The sequence below is a fragment of the Notolabrus celidotus genome, chromosome 6, assembly GCF_009762535.1.
Source record: "Notolabrus celidotus isolate fNotCel1 chromosome 6, fNotCel1.pri, whole genome shotgun sequence".
NCBI classification, from domain to species: domain Eukaryota; kingdom Metazoa; phylum Chordata; class Actinopteri; order Labriformes; family Labridae; genus Notolabrus; species Notolabrus celidotus.
Window position 1 is genome coordinate 28714680 of NC_048277.1, and position 15893 is coordinate 28730572.

The following is a 15893-nucleotide window of genomic DNA, read 5'->3' on the forward strand; positions in this document are numbered from 1 at the left end:
GCACAGTGAGGGGAGGATCTGCAGCAGCTCTTCTTAGACAGGCCACACGTACTCCAAGGCCAAAGGTCGAGACTTCTTTGACATACATTTCTGTGAGTTCAACCACTACAACAGTCTGCATGTAGTTCGGGAGCTGTAAGAAATAAGGTCAAAACATGGTTGTGACCCAATAAAGTTACATCATCACAGCTGTACATTTGTTATATAATTCTAAATTGTAAATATATTACTCAAAATTAATATATAAAAAGCAAGAACGGGCAGGAAAAGCTTGGACTGTGAGTATACACGTAACAAAACAAGTTTTTGAAATAAGTAAAATAATTTTTCAAAAGCAGGATACTTTTATTTGCACACTAAATGGCGACAAATGAAAGCACTGCTTCATTGTTACTGCAATATCATTATTACTAGCAAGGCTTTATTGCTTTGCATGCAGGCATACAGCAGCCATGCTTTCATTGCATTTCAATGCAGTCAGATGAAGCTCAAGCTAGCTATCAGCTCTCCTTTTGCAAACACAGGTATTGTTTAAAAACATGAAGAACAGCAGGTAGACATAAAAACTGTGAGTTATAGCTAATATGCACATTTACTTTTTTAATACGTTGCACTTCATATCATCATCACAGTATTGAACAATTTAATTGCATGTCTCCTTTTTTCACATCATACCTGACTGTTCTGTTACATTGTGGTCAGTATTATTGCCTGTTTAAGTCAGATCCAGTCCAAAACTTATTATGTTATTTACTGACCCTTGCTTGACTCTTCCACTGAGTTTTATGAAAAAGGCATCTGTACTTTTTCTGTGGCACTGCTGACAAACAGGCAAACAATTGGCACCATCAACATGACCTCCTTTGCCACAGTATAACATTGGCAAAAAATATATTCCATGTTGTAGTCTGATTTAATGATGTGCATCACTTGAAAGAGTGAACGCTGTAAAGACACAGAAAATACAAATGAATCTCATTTTCTGATCACACGCCGTGTGTTTGAAGGTAATGACCTCATCGTCTGTTGTGTTTTTGGTGTTCAAAGATGAGCTTGTTTTCAGTCTCGGTGTGTTGTTTTTTCCGCTCGCTCAGCAGTAATGCTCTCTCCACCTCCACCTGTCTCTCAGTGAAGTTTTAAGGCAGAGCGATGTGCTGTGTGTTTCAGTGTGGAGCAGTCTGTTTGTTGTAAACATACGCCCACATGCAGCGTGTGACTTTGTATGAAGGTTAATGCAAAGAGATTCAATAAAGTAAATCTCGGTTTGACTCTTATTTTTCCTTGGTGATTGTTTTCCAGAAGAGTCTCTCTTCTTCTTGTGTATGTTTTGCCTTTTATGATATACATTACTAGGGCTGTATAATTAACAACTTAAATAGGGGTGATGTATAGCTAGCAAGTGACTATGCAAATAGAAAAAGGGTGAGGTCTTGCTTACCCTGAAGGGATTCTATTTGACATTGTAAAGATTTAATAATGATACATGTACAGATAGGAGAAAGTCCCCTTGATTCCACGGCTGATAGTGCTACCATGGGATTCTTATCCTGCCTCTTGCAGCACCAACAAACATCGAACTGAACATTTCAAATAACGGCCAAGTTAAAGCTAGGTTGTCTTACGATCATTTTTTTTTTGTTTTCTTTTTCAATCGCAAATTATTGTCCATTTAACTTAAAGGGATATTTCCAAGTTTTTTATATTCTTAAGATGCTGGATATGATTGCTTCATCCAAACATTTGATTATTATTTTTACGGTAATCCAAAACAAAGACAAACACTGTCCAGAAAATCCTCCCGAATAACCTCCAATGTACTACATGCTCCAAAAATAAACTAAAAACACAGCATGGCAAACTCAAGCCACAACAAGCAACAACTGATGGACATATTGGGTGTAACTTAAATAGTTTAAGTAATACTTACACAAAGTAGTACAGCAAAACTTAACATCCTAATTTATTAAGCAGCTTAACACAGTATGGATGGACTTTGTGCATCTTCTCTTCCTTTTCTATTTCCGTTTTTCTCTTTAGTGTGTCTATTTTCTTAAGACTAGTCTCTCCCCATGTCAACTCATCCTCCTCTCAATCTGCCCTTTTCTTGTTTGTGTTTTTTCCCACTGCCTCTGCTTGTGATCATCTGCAGCTCTGTCTCTCTTTCTTCATACTATACTTGTCTTTTTATGTATTTCCTTCCATCCACTGATTTTTTCCCCCCTTAATCTCTTTGTGTCTTTCCATCTCTTTGTGTCTGCCTGCATATATTTCTAAGTCTCTCTCTCTCTCTTGGTTCTTTGGTTTTGTCTGTTTTTCTCTCCATTTGACCCTCTTTTACTATTTCTTTTTCTGATTTTCTCTCCATATTCTTTCATCCTCCTCCTCCTCCTCATGTCTCCCTCTCAGTCTGTGTAGTCTTTGCTATCTAAATGTTTCTGCTGCTCGGCTCATGTCTAGAAAGTTCCCTTGGCCTAAGTGTTCGTTGAGCCAACGGCAGGACAAGCCGTAAAAAAGCGCTGAGCTAATAGATGTGATGTATGACTCCCTACGTGACTGCTTTGGTAAAGAAGGAGCATCCTGCTGCAAGGACAAAGCCCTCTCCTGCGTGTGTGTGTGTGTGTGTGTGTGTGTGTGTGTGTGTGTGTGTGTGTGTGTGTGTGTGTTCCTGTGTGTGTGTGTTCCTGTGTGTGTGTGGCTGTGTGAGTGTGTGTGAGGCAGTTGTAAAAAATAGCAATGAAATCTCAATGCCAAGTTATCTTCTGTCCTTCGCTGCTGCATTGGAAGAACCATCGCTGTCGTGTGTGTTGGCCTTACCACCGCGTTAACTCTTTGTGTCCTGGATTTTTCTACACCCCCCCACCTCTCTGCCTCCCCTCCTCGCTCTGCAGTTGCCATGGCAACGCACCAAGAGGCTCCATCATGTGTCTGTGCCTGTGACCGCAATTTTATAACGGCTCACAAGCGCTGGCTTTGTGTGTTTATATTTCTCCCCCGTCTTAATTTAGCATTTGATCATGTTGCCGGTTCTCCTGTGATGTGACGCAGAAGGAGAAGGAGGAGAAGAAGAAGAAGCAGTGTTTGTGTTTGTCAAGTTCTCTCAGGCTCAGCCTCAGAGAGACAGCACCGAGGCATCACAGAAACAGCGAGTGTTTTTGATTCGCAGATTCAACTGTGTGGATGATAAGGGAGTGTGAGATTGATTGAAAATGTCAGCATTGATGAAGGTGAAAGCTGCAGTGTTTTCTCACCTCCAGGTACATCAGTGTTTCACTGAAGATTAGTTTTTACAGGCTTGTTGAGGCAGCAGAAACAAAGACATGTGGAAATGTCCCTCATAGTAGCTTTGCTCTCAATCACAAGCTACATGGACAGATAGTTTAATGCATGCATAGATGGACGCACGTGTCCACCTCCTCCACCTCCATCTCTCTAACCCAGTGGTTCCCAAAGTGGGGGTTGGGACGCCCTGGGTGGTCGCTGGACACTTAATTAGGGTTGGCCTGATAACTTCTTAAAAAACAATACAAATATAAATTGATCTAAAATTGCATATAGGGTGCATTCTTGCTAAAATATCTACAAAAATTGTAGCTACATTTTAGATAAAACCATGCAAATACAAAACGTCATACATTTTCTTCTTTACATTGTTGCCACATGACCAAAGGAAATGATGCTGCTTCTAGCCTTTATTAAATTACAGAGAAATATGTAGGTTAGTGGAATGGCATGCTAGTTCTTGCAACATTTAACCACCTCAGGACAATGTGGGCATTATCTGGGACTGTTATTTCGGGGGTGGCGGACTAAGAAGTTTGGGAACCCCTGCTCTAACCTACTGATAAAACAGCAAAGATCCCTCAGGTTAGCACAAGGCTTCTTTTGCCGGTTTGAAGTAGACATTATGGAAAGTTTTAATGAGTCTTTTGTTTATTTGTGTTGGTTACATTTCTCTAGCCATTACCCCTCTACACCCTCTGCAGGAAGTTAACATTAATGTTCAATTCTGTTGATTTTAAACAGAATTAAGGGATTAGTTGTTAACGTTAAACGAGTTACATTTAGCATTAAGAGTGGCCACCTCTGTATCTGTTAAGGAGAAGGCGGCTTCATGACGTATACTGCAGCCAGTCAGTAGAGTAGAGGGAGATCTAAAGGTTTTGGCTTCACTTTTGGGGAGAGCATTGTCATCCATCCATCATGTTTACATGGTCTATGGTACAGAATTTAGTAGAATGAAATTAGAGCATCTTGTTATGTAAGATGCCCTGTGATAGGCTGGCGACCTGTCCAAGGTGTACCCTGCCTTCCGCCCAAAGCCAGCTGGGATAGGCTCCAGCCCCCCGTGACCCCTAACGGGATAAGCGGTCAAGATAATGGATGGATGGATGGTATGTATGGCTCAGTAAAGCAAGGAGGGAATATTCCATATTCTGCATCTCTACTGTAAAGCAGTGGTTCCCTTTGTGGCCTGTAAACCTTTGTTACTTTGGTCTACAGCCTTGAGTTGTTAGAATAAGAATGATCACCACACATTTTGTTATTTTGATGTTTTTCAAAGTCTTTCTTTCAACAAGTCACACCTTAGATTGTGACCTTTTGCCCTTGATTGCTGTGAAGAGCCATTAATAGTAATAAAGCAAATCATACAAAATAGATAGCATGCCTGAAATATGGTAACATGAGTCAAATTAGCATACACAAAGCCTGCTCAATTACAAAGTTTGAAAAACAGTAAAGCTGTTGGGGATGATACATAAACTTGTTTAAATCCTGCTCTCCTTTAACAGTCAAACATATCACTCCATGTGAGTCTTTGTGGTGAAATGTAAAAAAGGTTGTTCTGGCAGGGTGCTGTTGATCACTTTGACACCTACCCCAGCTACCCGCAGCTTTTATAGGCGTTAAAAGCATTAAAACTATAAAGAAATGATTGAACATCTCTTAGTCTTGTTTGCTTTTATTAGTTGCATAGAGAAATCAGTATGAATATTAGTAATGAGTTGCAAAACTAGCCAAAAACTCCTCACAGGAGCTTTAAGTCAAAGCGTTTTAATAGATTAAGTAAAGAGCAACGTTGAGTTGGATAGAGGGGCCGGATTCAGCTCGGGGGCTGTCATTTGAATAGGTCTATCGTAGTTGTTTGGCTGGGATTGGCTTAAAACAGAAACGTTACAGGCATGTTCCCAAAGCCTCCACAAATAGCCGCGTGTATGTGTGTGTGTGTGTGTGTGTGCAATGGCAGCATCCTCAAGCAACACACTGAGTTTCCTGCCTGATCAATCTTTGTAAGTTGTCCTGGATGAGAGTGCCAGCTGAATGCCATAAAAGTACCCCGGCCTGGAGAAAGAGGCAGACTTTGCTCTGCAGCCTCTTTAATGTTTCCCTCTCATGGGCTCAGTTCCATTTTAGAAAAGCAGAAAGAAGTGGAGCAAGGCCGTCGCTGACCACAAAAGTGAACCCTGAAAAGCAAACTTTGTCAAATTAAGCCTGATCTGTCTGTGATTTTATTCTGTTAGCACTTCTCCAGAGTTGCTTTTTAGTTTATATTCCAGTTTTGGACAGTTTCCATTTTGCAGCTGATTCCTGTCTGAGGTGTTGGGTGGGTGTCGACTGGTTCGACCTGACTGTCTGAGCTCCAGGCGGTGTCAGACCATACACCAACTGCAGTTATGTTTCGCAGAAATGCAGTATCATCCATTTATACTCAATGTAACAAATCATAACTGATATTTTTGACTGATTTTGATTTTAAAATGTGCGATTTATGCACACCGGAGAGTGCAAAGGGCTTAAGTGAGAAAAAATGCATCCAGCTATACTGACCGATTCTAACCAAAATCACAAAAATCGCCCCTGTTTTTAGAAAACAAGGAACTATCTTGACTCCTCATATGTCTTTTATTTCAAGCTAAGCATACTCACTATACAAATGTCAGAAGTCATCATGTCTGTAATAAGGTGATGTTACTAATGTTGTTGTCACTCAGATAGTGAATGTATGTAGAGATCACATCACATAGGGCAGGTAGGGATTCCCTTGCAAAGCAGTGAAGACTAGGGAGACTCTTCCAAATACACCACCAGCTGGTGAGATCTTTGGTCTTCCCACTTGCAAAATCGTGGGTATCAAGGACTTTCAGATCAGTGATTTTTGTCATGAATTGTATAGATTTGGGTTGTCTCTAATTAACCTCTTGCAGTTCTGGAATTAGCACCACAACACCTGTGGTTTTATAATGCTTTGCATTTCTTCATTACTTATTCATGACTGTTCATGAATTCATAAACTGTCACGACACTGCACTACCTGCACTGTGTACATAGGCTGTTTTTAACTGTATCTTATTATAATTTTATTGTATTTTATATTTACATTTTTGCTATTTAAGAGTTGGTAGAAAGAAACATCATCTCGATTTTCCTGTATGTCTTCGTATATATTGTGAAAAATTGACAATAAAAACCTTTGAATCCTTGAATTGAATGACAACTTTTCAGGTGAGATCCATTGTGTTGAAGAACATATACCTTCATAAGTTGTAGTGTCTCCTCAGAAACAGTGTTAAACATTCAATCAATCAATCTTTATTTACATATAGTGCCACATAACAACAAAAGTTATCTCAAGACGCTTTTACAAACATAGCAGGTCTAGATCGTACTCTATTGTTATAATATTAACAAAGACCCAACATCAAGACTGGGTAAATCAACAAGGACAAACTTCCTTTTAACAGGCAGAAACCTCGAGCAGAACAAGACTCGTGTTGGACAGCCGTCTGCCTCAACTAAGTTAGGGTTGGAAAGAGGGAGCATACAGTTTGAAGCATGGTCATAGTCTCTGTGACGTCACCCGTTGGGTTTGGAAGTGATAACTTTTCCCATTATTATCAGGAAGAAGACCTAACTTCTATTAAATGTTCCTTTAAACTCAAACTGTAGTTTATGTTAACATTGATCTTTGCTTTGATCCCACAGAAGTGGTTGCAGAATCGCTTGTTGTCGTCACAAACTGATGATTTAATTGTGTCAATACTGTCAAAGAGGTTTGCCGTACACACAGAAATAATCTCTGCTCCTGCTTTAGGCTAGCACTTAAAACAGAGAAACACTGTAAGGATGGCACGATCTCTCACGTGCAGAAAATGCCTGTTGGCTTTGTTTTTATTGGTGTTTATTTTTGAATGTTTTTCCCCAAGATCGTGAGCGTATTATTTTGCTGTGCAGAGGAACGGGGAGGAATTTATTGCATTGCAATCAAAAGAGGTCCCTGGTGTTGTGTTGTGTTGTGATGTCCTCGTTCTTCTCAGATTGTCTGTTGATTAAATATGAGTCCCTGTAGTCGCCGCCTCATTCTTTATTTGTTAAGCAACACTTTGACTGTTGATGGTCGTGCCAGCTCTTTAATCTCTCTCCTTCTCCTTTGTACTTTTTATTCTAAAAACAGTGGCAAAGCGTGTCACTTCCTGTCCCTTTTCTCTCTACTGTAGACCTGTCTGACACAATGTGAAAGTGTTCATGAACTTAGCACAGGATGAATCACTGTTGAATGGAACTGGTCAGCTCCAAGTTATTATTTGATGTTAGTCATTCTCACTTAAAGTTCAGTCTACAGTCGCTCTGAGTCACAGCCAGAAATGCTGTAGAACTGCATTTCTTGGGAGGTGGATTTCCTGTCAGAAGTTATCTGCTAGGTTACTTATCTTCCATCCCTCTGTTGTCATGTTTTCAGGCCTGAGACCCAGCAGAAAGCCCCGGTGAGTGCCCCTCCTCCCCCGCCGCCCCCTCCGCCTCCCCCTGAGCCGACAGGGCCCCCGGAGCCGGAGGAGGAGATCCTGGGCTCCGATGATGAGGAGCAGGAGGACCCTGCAGACTACTGCAAAGGTCAGAATGACACACACACACACACTCACTCTCTCTCTCTCACACACACACAGACAGAACACACCGGAGTCTGCTCCTGTCTGTGATTCTCTCCCTCTCCTCCCTCTCCCTCCTGATGGGATTTGCAGCAGCGTCGTTAAAACCATCATGGCAGTTGTGACACCAGCGTTTCAAGGTTGTTTGGTTACTGCCAGAAAGGAGCAGCAGTCTAGTTTCCTGCAGTGGCTCTGCATGCTAAAGACTCTGCTGTCTGCTAAGAGGCTCATGTTCATCACTCCTATGAGAACTGTAGAAAATGACACTTCATTTATTATCCAATACCAGCAGATAAAAAAGCAGCACGTTTAGAAACGTATCTCCTCGTTTCCATGCTGAATATACTTTCATATTTTTCAATCGTAGGCTGTGATTCATCAAGATGGATCTCTTTTAAGAGGATTGGGCTCTTTTTGTGAAAAAAATATCCCTTATTTCTTTGAATTTATTTGAAATGAAGCAAAGACAATCTGTCACATTAAACTTCAGTCACTCTTTCATTTCTATCTTTATTTGTGTTTTGGCTTCTTCCCATCCTCTCTAATTCTCCTCATACATCCATTTAAATTTGAGCACTTTTATTTATTTCCAAACATTGTATAAAGTTAAAAAACCCTTTAATGCACCCTGTAGGGAAACGCACACAGATCGTCTCTGTTTAGAGCTTTGATAGCAGTGAAAGTAAGTCTTATAGCATAGCTTAGGCTTCTTATTCTGTGTACTGTTTTATTAACTGTAACATCACACATTTATCAAGTTTATGTTCAGTGAAGAACACCTACAGCAGTTAGACCCCAGCTAGCAAGCCTGTGTGCTCTGCCAGCTGGTAGTGTCACTGTAACACGAACAAAGAGGATTTTCACGTCTCATTTCAGTAAACATTTTCAGCTTTAACAGTTATTGAATTGTTGCTTGTTTCCCCTCTTCAGAGGAATCCAGTTCTTGCACTCATTTGATGTAAAACGTTTCAAGTCTTATGTAACCCCTTTAACGGCTTTACCTCATAAAGTTAACCTTTGTAGTTTAGATTCAGATTCAGATTCAGAGAACTTTATTAATCCCAGAGGGCAATTTGCTTTGCATTGTACCAGCTTGTCGATAAACAACACAAACACTAACAAAAAAGACAACACTCAATAGTCAACATGTCAGTGACAACAGCAGTGCAAGATGGGGCTTGTCATAAAGAGTAAAAGAATGTTAAAATAGACTAAAAAAACTTTTTTTTAAAAACACAGTAGCCAGGAATAAATACTAAATAAATTAATACTAATTTACTATCACAAAGGTGGATTTACTTTAATGATAATGAGCCAAACTCTTACAAAAACAATGAGGAAAAGCATGTTTTTTCTCCTTTAGAATATGTTATACTCAGCCTATGATAATGATTATTTATATAGCTTATTTTTGCCTACATGTTAGAAAAGTAAAATTAGTAATATCTCATATTCTTAGATGAAATCTTAGACATTGCTCAAACTTGTAGACTGATATTGACTGTGACTACAGACACTTTTCTAGTGTCTTCTAACTATCTAACTCATACTTGTGAAAATTATATCCAATTTCTTTCTTTAACAGAAAATATACTCTTCAGCTCAGGAATGACTTGAGGAAGGTCTTTAGTGTTCAAGGTTAAGGTTAAATTAATTCACCCAGACAAATTTCACAGAGATGTCCGAATTTGTTGTAGTTGCATTTGTGGGTTGTCTACTTTCAAACTGGTCACTAATCCATCCAGAATCTTCTTGAGATTGTTTAAACTCTAACAGCCCTCTGTACTCCTCTGTGGAAATAGTCTCAAATGAAGTCCACATGTTGCCTACGAAGCTACAGAGACATGTCCTCTCACTTAAAAACAGAAACCTGAAGCACATCACACCTTTCTATCAATTCCTTCAAAGTCTTTTTTATATATTATATAATAAACAGTATGATTAGTGTCTTGAAAGTGGGAGGGTTGGGCTGCATGTGAGAACGCAATTTCCACCACCTAAAAATTGTCACCCCTCAGATCTTCCTGCCAGCCTTCTAGTGTAAATGTATATGAAGTAAAGGTGAGCCAACTTGGCAGGAAATGTTGTGGGCATCTATTTATGTTTATATCATGCGAGCATTTGATGTCATGTCCTGCCTCATCTCCCGTCGATCAACCCTTTGTCCAACAAGATAGACTTCCCACTGTGAGGGACATGAATGAGCACGCAACTTTGGAAAAATCTGGATGCAAAGCTCCTGAAAACATCTAAAGATTTTCACAGGTGTATATCATGTGTACATTAAGTATGCAAAACTTGGGCTGTAGCCTTCAGCTGTGTTAGCATTCAACACTTCCACTACTGTAGTTGGTGGCGTTGCCCCTCTTGAGCCTTTTCTGTTATAGCAAGGAAATCCTGTTTGGGTTGGAGTTGATAAATGTGAACAACAACTACCTTCAGTGAAATATACGCAATACAGAGTCATACATCCACAACACAGCTGTAGATATATACTGCAAACAGGCTGTAGCTACAAAATTGCGTCAAGCACTGTTCTTGCATGAGGCTAACTGACCAATCGCAGCTGTTGGTCTCTGCGTTCCCATTACATATAGTTTCATCATATAGGAGTGTGAAAAAGGCTGCAGACAAACAAGAATCACATTTTGGAAACAGGAACCAGGGAACATTTTACATTTTTATTCAAAAAGTAGTCAATTATTGTGTTTTCCTCCAATCAGCTGATCGTCTCAGTGCAAACATGAACCTGGAATGTTTTTAGGGCATGCAACATTTGAGACACTTTTCTTTTTCTGCCTCCAAGAATGTTTGTTCTGGACTTTCCTCTCCACTCTACATCTTCATTAATCCACAACACTTCCCCCTTGTTACATTCTCTGTCAGTGTGACCTGCCTCCCTCTCCACTGCCCCCCCCCCCTCCTCCTCGTCTTCCTCACTAATGGATTTCATGTCATTGCCTGGTTATCACCGACAGTCGCCTGTAACCTTCATCTCCTCTCCCTCCTCTTTATCTCTCTCAGGAGGGTACCATCCGGTGAAGATCGGGGACCTGTTCAACGGGAGGTACCATGTGATCAGGAAGCTGGGGTGGGGCCACTTCTCCACCGTATGGCTGTGCTGGGACATACAGTGAGTCGCACACACATACACACACACACAGATTCACAGACGGTGTAGTACAGTATAGTGTTCTGAAATACTCCCATGCCTACACACACACACACACACACACACACACACACACACACACACACACACACACACACACACACACACACACACGTCATGACCTAGAAAAAGCCCTCCATACGCCCTGTCAACCACATTCACACACACATGCACATACAGGCTCCTGTTGCAGTCCTTCACTTCACCTTGCTCCTCACACACCCATGTGCACATCACAGGAACCACACACACACACACACACACACACACACACACACACACCATCACACATGCACCTGTTGACACGATCTGGCACGCCTTCACCACGACAACCATCGCAACCAACACCATCTTGCTTTGACTCCAGCACCTTCCATTTGCACCACATTGTTGTTTCTGTGTTCACGAGGCAACCAGGACGGATGGATGACAGTATCATCAAACTAGTGTCACCTTCCACTGACTCACACACACATTTACTCTTAGCACTGGTGTTAATAACACTAATGGTGTTCATAAACTGTTGAGATGGAGTTGGGTTACTTTTTGAACACTGTGCAGTCACACACAATACTTCATAAATATGTGACAAGTGTCAGTTCAAGTTGTTTTTCTGTGTATATTTCTACCTCTCAGCATACATTCATTTTTAAATTTCCAACCTTTTATGTTCCTTTTAAATTGGCCTGCATTTTTGTTTTCATCTTACTGTATATCATGTCTTATTTAAATTATATAATTAAATTGTTCTTAATGAAGTATTGTTTTTAATATATTTGGATTATGATGTTATTCCCTTGTGTATGTCTATTATTTTGCATTTAATTAATCAAAAGTTATTTATAATTGAGAGATCATGGAGGGGAAACCCTCATTTACAATGATACTGAATCAGTTACAGATACATTAAAACAAACAGCAAGGCATCATGGCAATCAAGACATCAAATGTTATCATTTTTTACATAAAGATAAAATTTGAAAAATAAAGGAGGTGTAGGGGGTTGACTATAAAATGCACTTAAATAGGAAGGGACTATAGATTAAAATGATACAATAAATATACACACGTATGCTTCGCTAAAACAATTACAAAAATGATTTAAGAAAAACTTTTAAACCCCTATGTGCCTAGGCAGCCCCTCAGATCTGTGGATGCAGCTTAGCTGGTTGTGCCAAGATCCCGCCTAATAACAAAAGGTGACCGACCCTTTCAGTCAGAGCTCCAAGACTGTGGAAATCCTTACCACTACCGATTAGACAGTCCAAAACCTTAACTGCTTTTAAATCCTCACTAAAAACCTTTTTATATAAGAAGGCATTTCTCATCCCCTACATCACCCCCTTTGCTTCTTTTTTTCCATGTCTGCATTGTTTTATATGCTTTGTAATTTTCTGCATTTTTTGTTGTGAAGCACTTTGTAACTTTGTTAAGAAAAGTGCTATATAAATAAAGTGTATTATTATCATTATTTATAAAAAGGGGTTAAAAGGTTAAAAATCGGGGCACCAGTGGCCTAGTGGTCTAAGCGCGCCCCATATACAGAGGCTATAGTCCTCGTCGCAGAGGTTGCCAGTTTGACTCCTGGACACAACTATTTGCTGCATGTCTTCCCCCACTCTCTACTCCCTCTGTTTCCTGTCTATCTTCAGCTGCCCTGTCAAATAAAAGGGAGAAAGCCCAAAATATAACTTTTTTTAAAAAGGTTAAAAATCAAGTTTCTAAATTGTCTTAGAGGTAAAAGTGTTTTTAGTTCAATGAGATGCTGCAACTTATTCCAGGAGTCAGGAGCAGAAAAGCAAAAAGAAGTTCAGTGAGTTATGGTGGTGTTTTTCCTAAGAGAGTTTTGTATATAAAAAGATGCCAATGGATATTCCGTCTTTCCTGGATAGAGGATCAGCCAACCTTATTGTACAGAACGTGGTGATGTGTGTTAAAGGGGTCCCCTGTCATAAATCAAACAAACAAAACAAACAATCTGTGCGTTGTCACCAGATGTCCCTTTTTTTTCCTCTTTAGATTAAAGGAAAACTAAAGCTATTAAACTAACTGTAAACTGTTAGACATCAGTGGCATACTTGGGCTGTTTTCACTTTAATCTCCACAGTTTGATTCTTGTGTGGCACATCTGTTGCTCTGTGTTGGCCTGTATTGAAGTCTCAAAAAGAAAGTAATGCTTGTCACAAACTATGGGTATTTGAAAAACTTTTGTAATTAGAAAAAGAGAGAAAAAGTCACATTTTAGCCTCTGGGAATAGGTTTTATCATTTTTTATAACACACTTAAAGCTCCTGTGAGGAACTTTCTGTTTGTGTTGACTTTGGCGCCCCCCTGTGGACTGAGGGATCTTGCTTATTTTGTCCTGTACATGTGTAAATTGTGTTATCTCCTCCCGCTTTCAACTAACAGTCAACTATTTCACTCATTAAGAATATTTACTGCAGAAAAAGGCTTTTTCTTTGATGCGCTGTCAATCACCTCATCTGACACCTACCCCCTCACGGCGATTTCAGGCTTTAAAATAACAAAACGGAAATGATCAATTCCTTTTCTAACAATCTTGTTTGCTTTTCTAGGTCCTAAAAAGCCATCACTATTCATTTCAGTCCATTTCATGACCACTTAAAAACTCCTCACAGGAGCTTTAACACAAAAAATCATTGAATTTTTAAAATTTTTTATGGATTGCTTAAATTATTTGTTTCTGTTCCTTGTCCCCTTCAAGCTAGATCTGTTGTATAACAATCAAATATACATTGTTATAAAAAAGAAACAATGAAGCTCAGCAGAGATAATACACAGGTGTCATACAGGTGTCGGTGCTTTGAACTAAAAACAGTTTCTTCATCAGTGTCGATATAAAATTCAGTGTTTCTGCGATCAGTTACATTCACTGAGTCATTACCACACCTCTGACTCAGTGCTGACTCAAAACAGTTAAAAATGCACAAACCCAAAATAAAGATGGTGTTTGAATGTCACCACTTAACTGTTGTTTGTATATATTGAGGCTGAAAAAAACTGTGTTTACATCTCATCATAATGTTCTCGTACTTTAATTACATAGCAAGAAGATTAGTTTGTCATAGAAACAGACATTAAGTGATGTTACTCTTAGACAGGAAGGATTTGGGGATGTTTTGGCAGCAGAGGTTTTCAAAGTTGGGTTTCTGGTGTTTCACTGTAATCCTAATTAACACAATAATAGAGTGCTGGAAATTTTCATTTGAGGGTCTCCTACTCTTTACATCTAAAAGAAAGCTCTTATTGAGATGGAGGAATGTGAGACTAACTCTCAAGAAAGTGGTTTTAAACGGCTCAATGTAATGCACATTAAGGAAATATTTCAGAACAACTACTCTGGATGAGTAAGAGAAGAAATAAGATTCAAGGAGTCTTCTGGATTAGACTTGTTCTCAAGTAATATTACTCCTTTTAGGAGATTTTTGGTAAGGGTTTGATGCATTAAGGACTAAAATGGACTACAATTAACTTTGAAATGATCATAAACATTAAGAGATGTGAGATGTTCAGTATTACTTTGCTGGTGAAACTTATCTTAGTGGTTAAGGGATTGCCTAAGAGTATATGTTGTCTAAAAAGGGACAGAATAATAAGCTTGAGCTTCAGCCTATGTCCTCAGTGTATTCTAGTTGTAATCTAGCCCAAATATGAAGTCCTTTGCAGATATTTAATTATGTTTGACAAAAAGTGTATTTTACTTTGGACTTGTCAGCTGAAGAGAGATAGGAAATGTGGGGAGTAGAGAGCAGGGGGAGACATGCAGGAAATGGTCTTGGCCAGGAATCGAACCAGCGACCTCTGCAACGAGGAGTGTAGCCTATATGTGGGCCAGATGTCTGGTAGTTTATAAAGTAAAATGTGTCATTCAAAAGTTCAGTGGTGTGGCGCTGGTGGCCTAGCGGTCTAAGCGCCCCACATACAGAGGCTACAGTCCTCGTCGCTGGGGTGGCTGGCTCGATTCTCGGCCGCGACCATTCTCTGCATGTCTCCCCGCTCTCTACTCCCCACATTTCCTGTCTCTCATCAGCTGTCCTATCAAATAAAGGTGAAAAAGCCCAAAAATATAACTTAAAAAATAAAAAAGTTCAGTAGTGTAATTAATTCCCATCATGGCTGCCGCAGGAAGCAGAAAGAAGCTGCAGCAGCTTAACTACGGTGTGCCAAGAAGGACAAAATGGGACATGATTTAAAAAACAAAATAAAATGTGTTCATTTTGGACCTTACTCGCATTGCAACCTGTTGTGCTTACAGCTCTTGTATATAGTATTTGTTAGTGAAAAGTATTTGTTAAGAGGATTTTGTGTTGTGTTTCTGTTATCTGTGCTGATCCATTAAGTAACATGACTGATCAGCAGACTGTAAGAGAACAGCCTGTACGTTCTGGATGAACTGGGTGTTTTAACTTTGATTGATGTTGATTTTATTTCCGTGTTATAAAATACCACAAAGCTACATTTGCATTTCCAGAGGCAGTGTGGGCAGTGTGAAAGATCGCTGAGCAAATGTGGCGTTTTCAGGGACATTTTATAATATCTTTGACAGGGACACATTTAGCATAACTGATTCTACCAACTCATCCCTTCATGACTCAGGATGAAGTTAAATAACTGTGTTTTTCTGTCTGTGTGTGTCCATACAGAGTGAAGAACTTTGTGGCGATGAAGGTGGTGAAGAGCGCCCAGCATTACACGGAGACGGCCTTGGATGAGATCAAACTGCTGCGATGTGTGAGGATCAGTTTTCAGTGCTTTTCATCATTGTTTGTTCTTTTATT

At 39.7% G+C, this 15893-nt stretch overlaps 1 protein-coding gene across 1 annotated transcript in view; it reads left to right on the plus strand.

The window, feature by feature from the left end:
• The window catches only part of srpk2 (SRSF protein kinase 2), a 103357-nt gene that overhangs the window by 62149 nt on the left and 25315 nt on the right, over positions 1 to 15893 (plus strand). The window contains exons 3-5 of the mRNA XM_034685159.1: positions 7736 to 7887; positions 10947 to 11055; positions 15759 to 15846. Of these exons, the coding sequence (XP_034541050.1) occupies positions 7736 to 7887; positions 10947 to 11055; positions 15759 to 15846 (349 nt within the window). The remainder of the gene's footprint in view (positions 1 to 7735; positions 7888 to 10946; positions 11056 to 15758; positions 15847 to 15893) is intronic.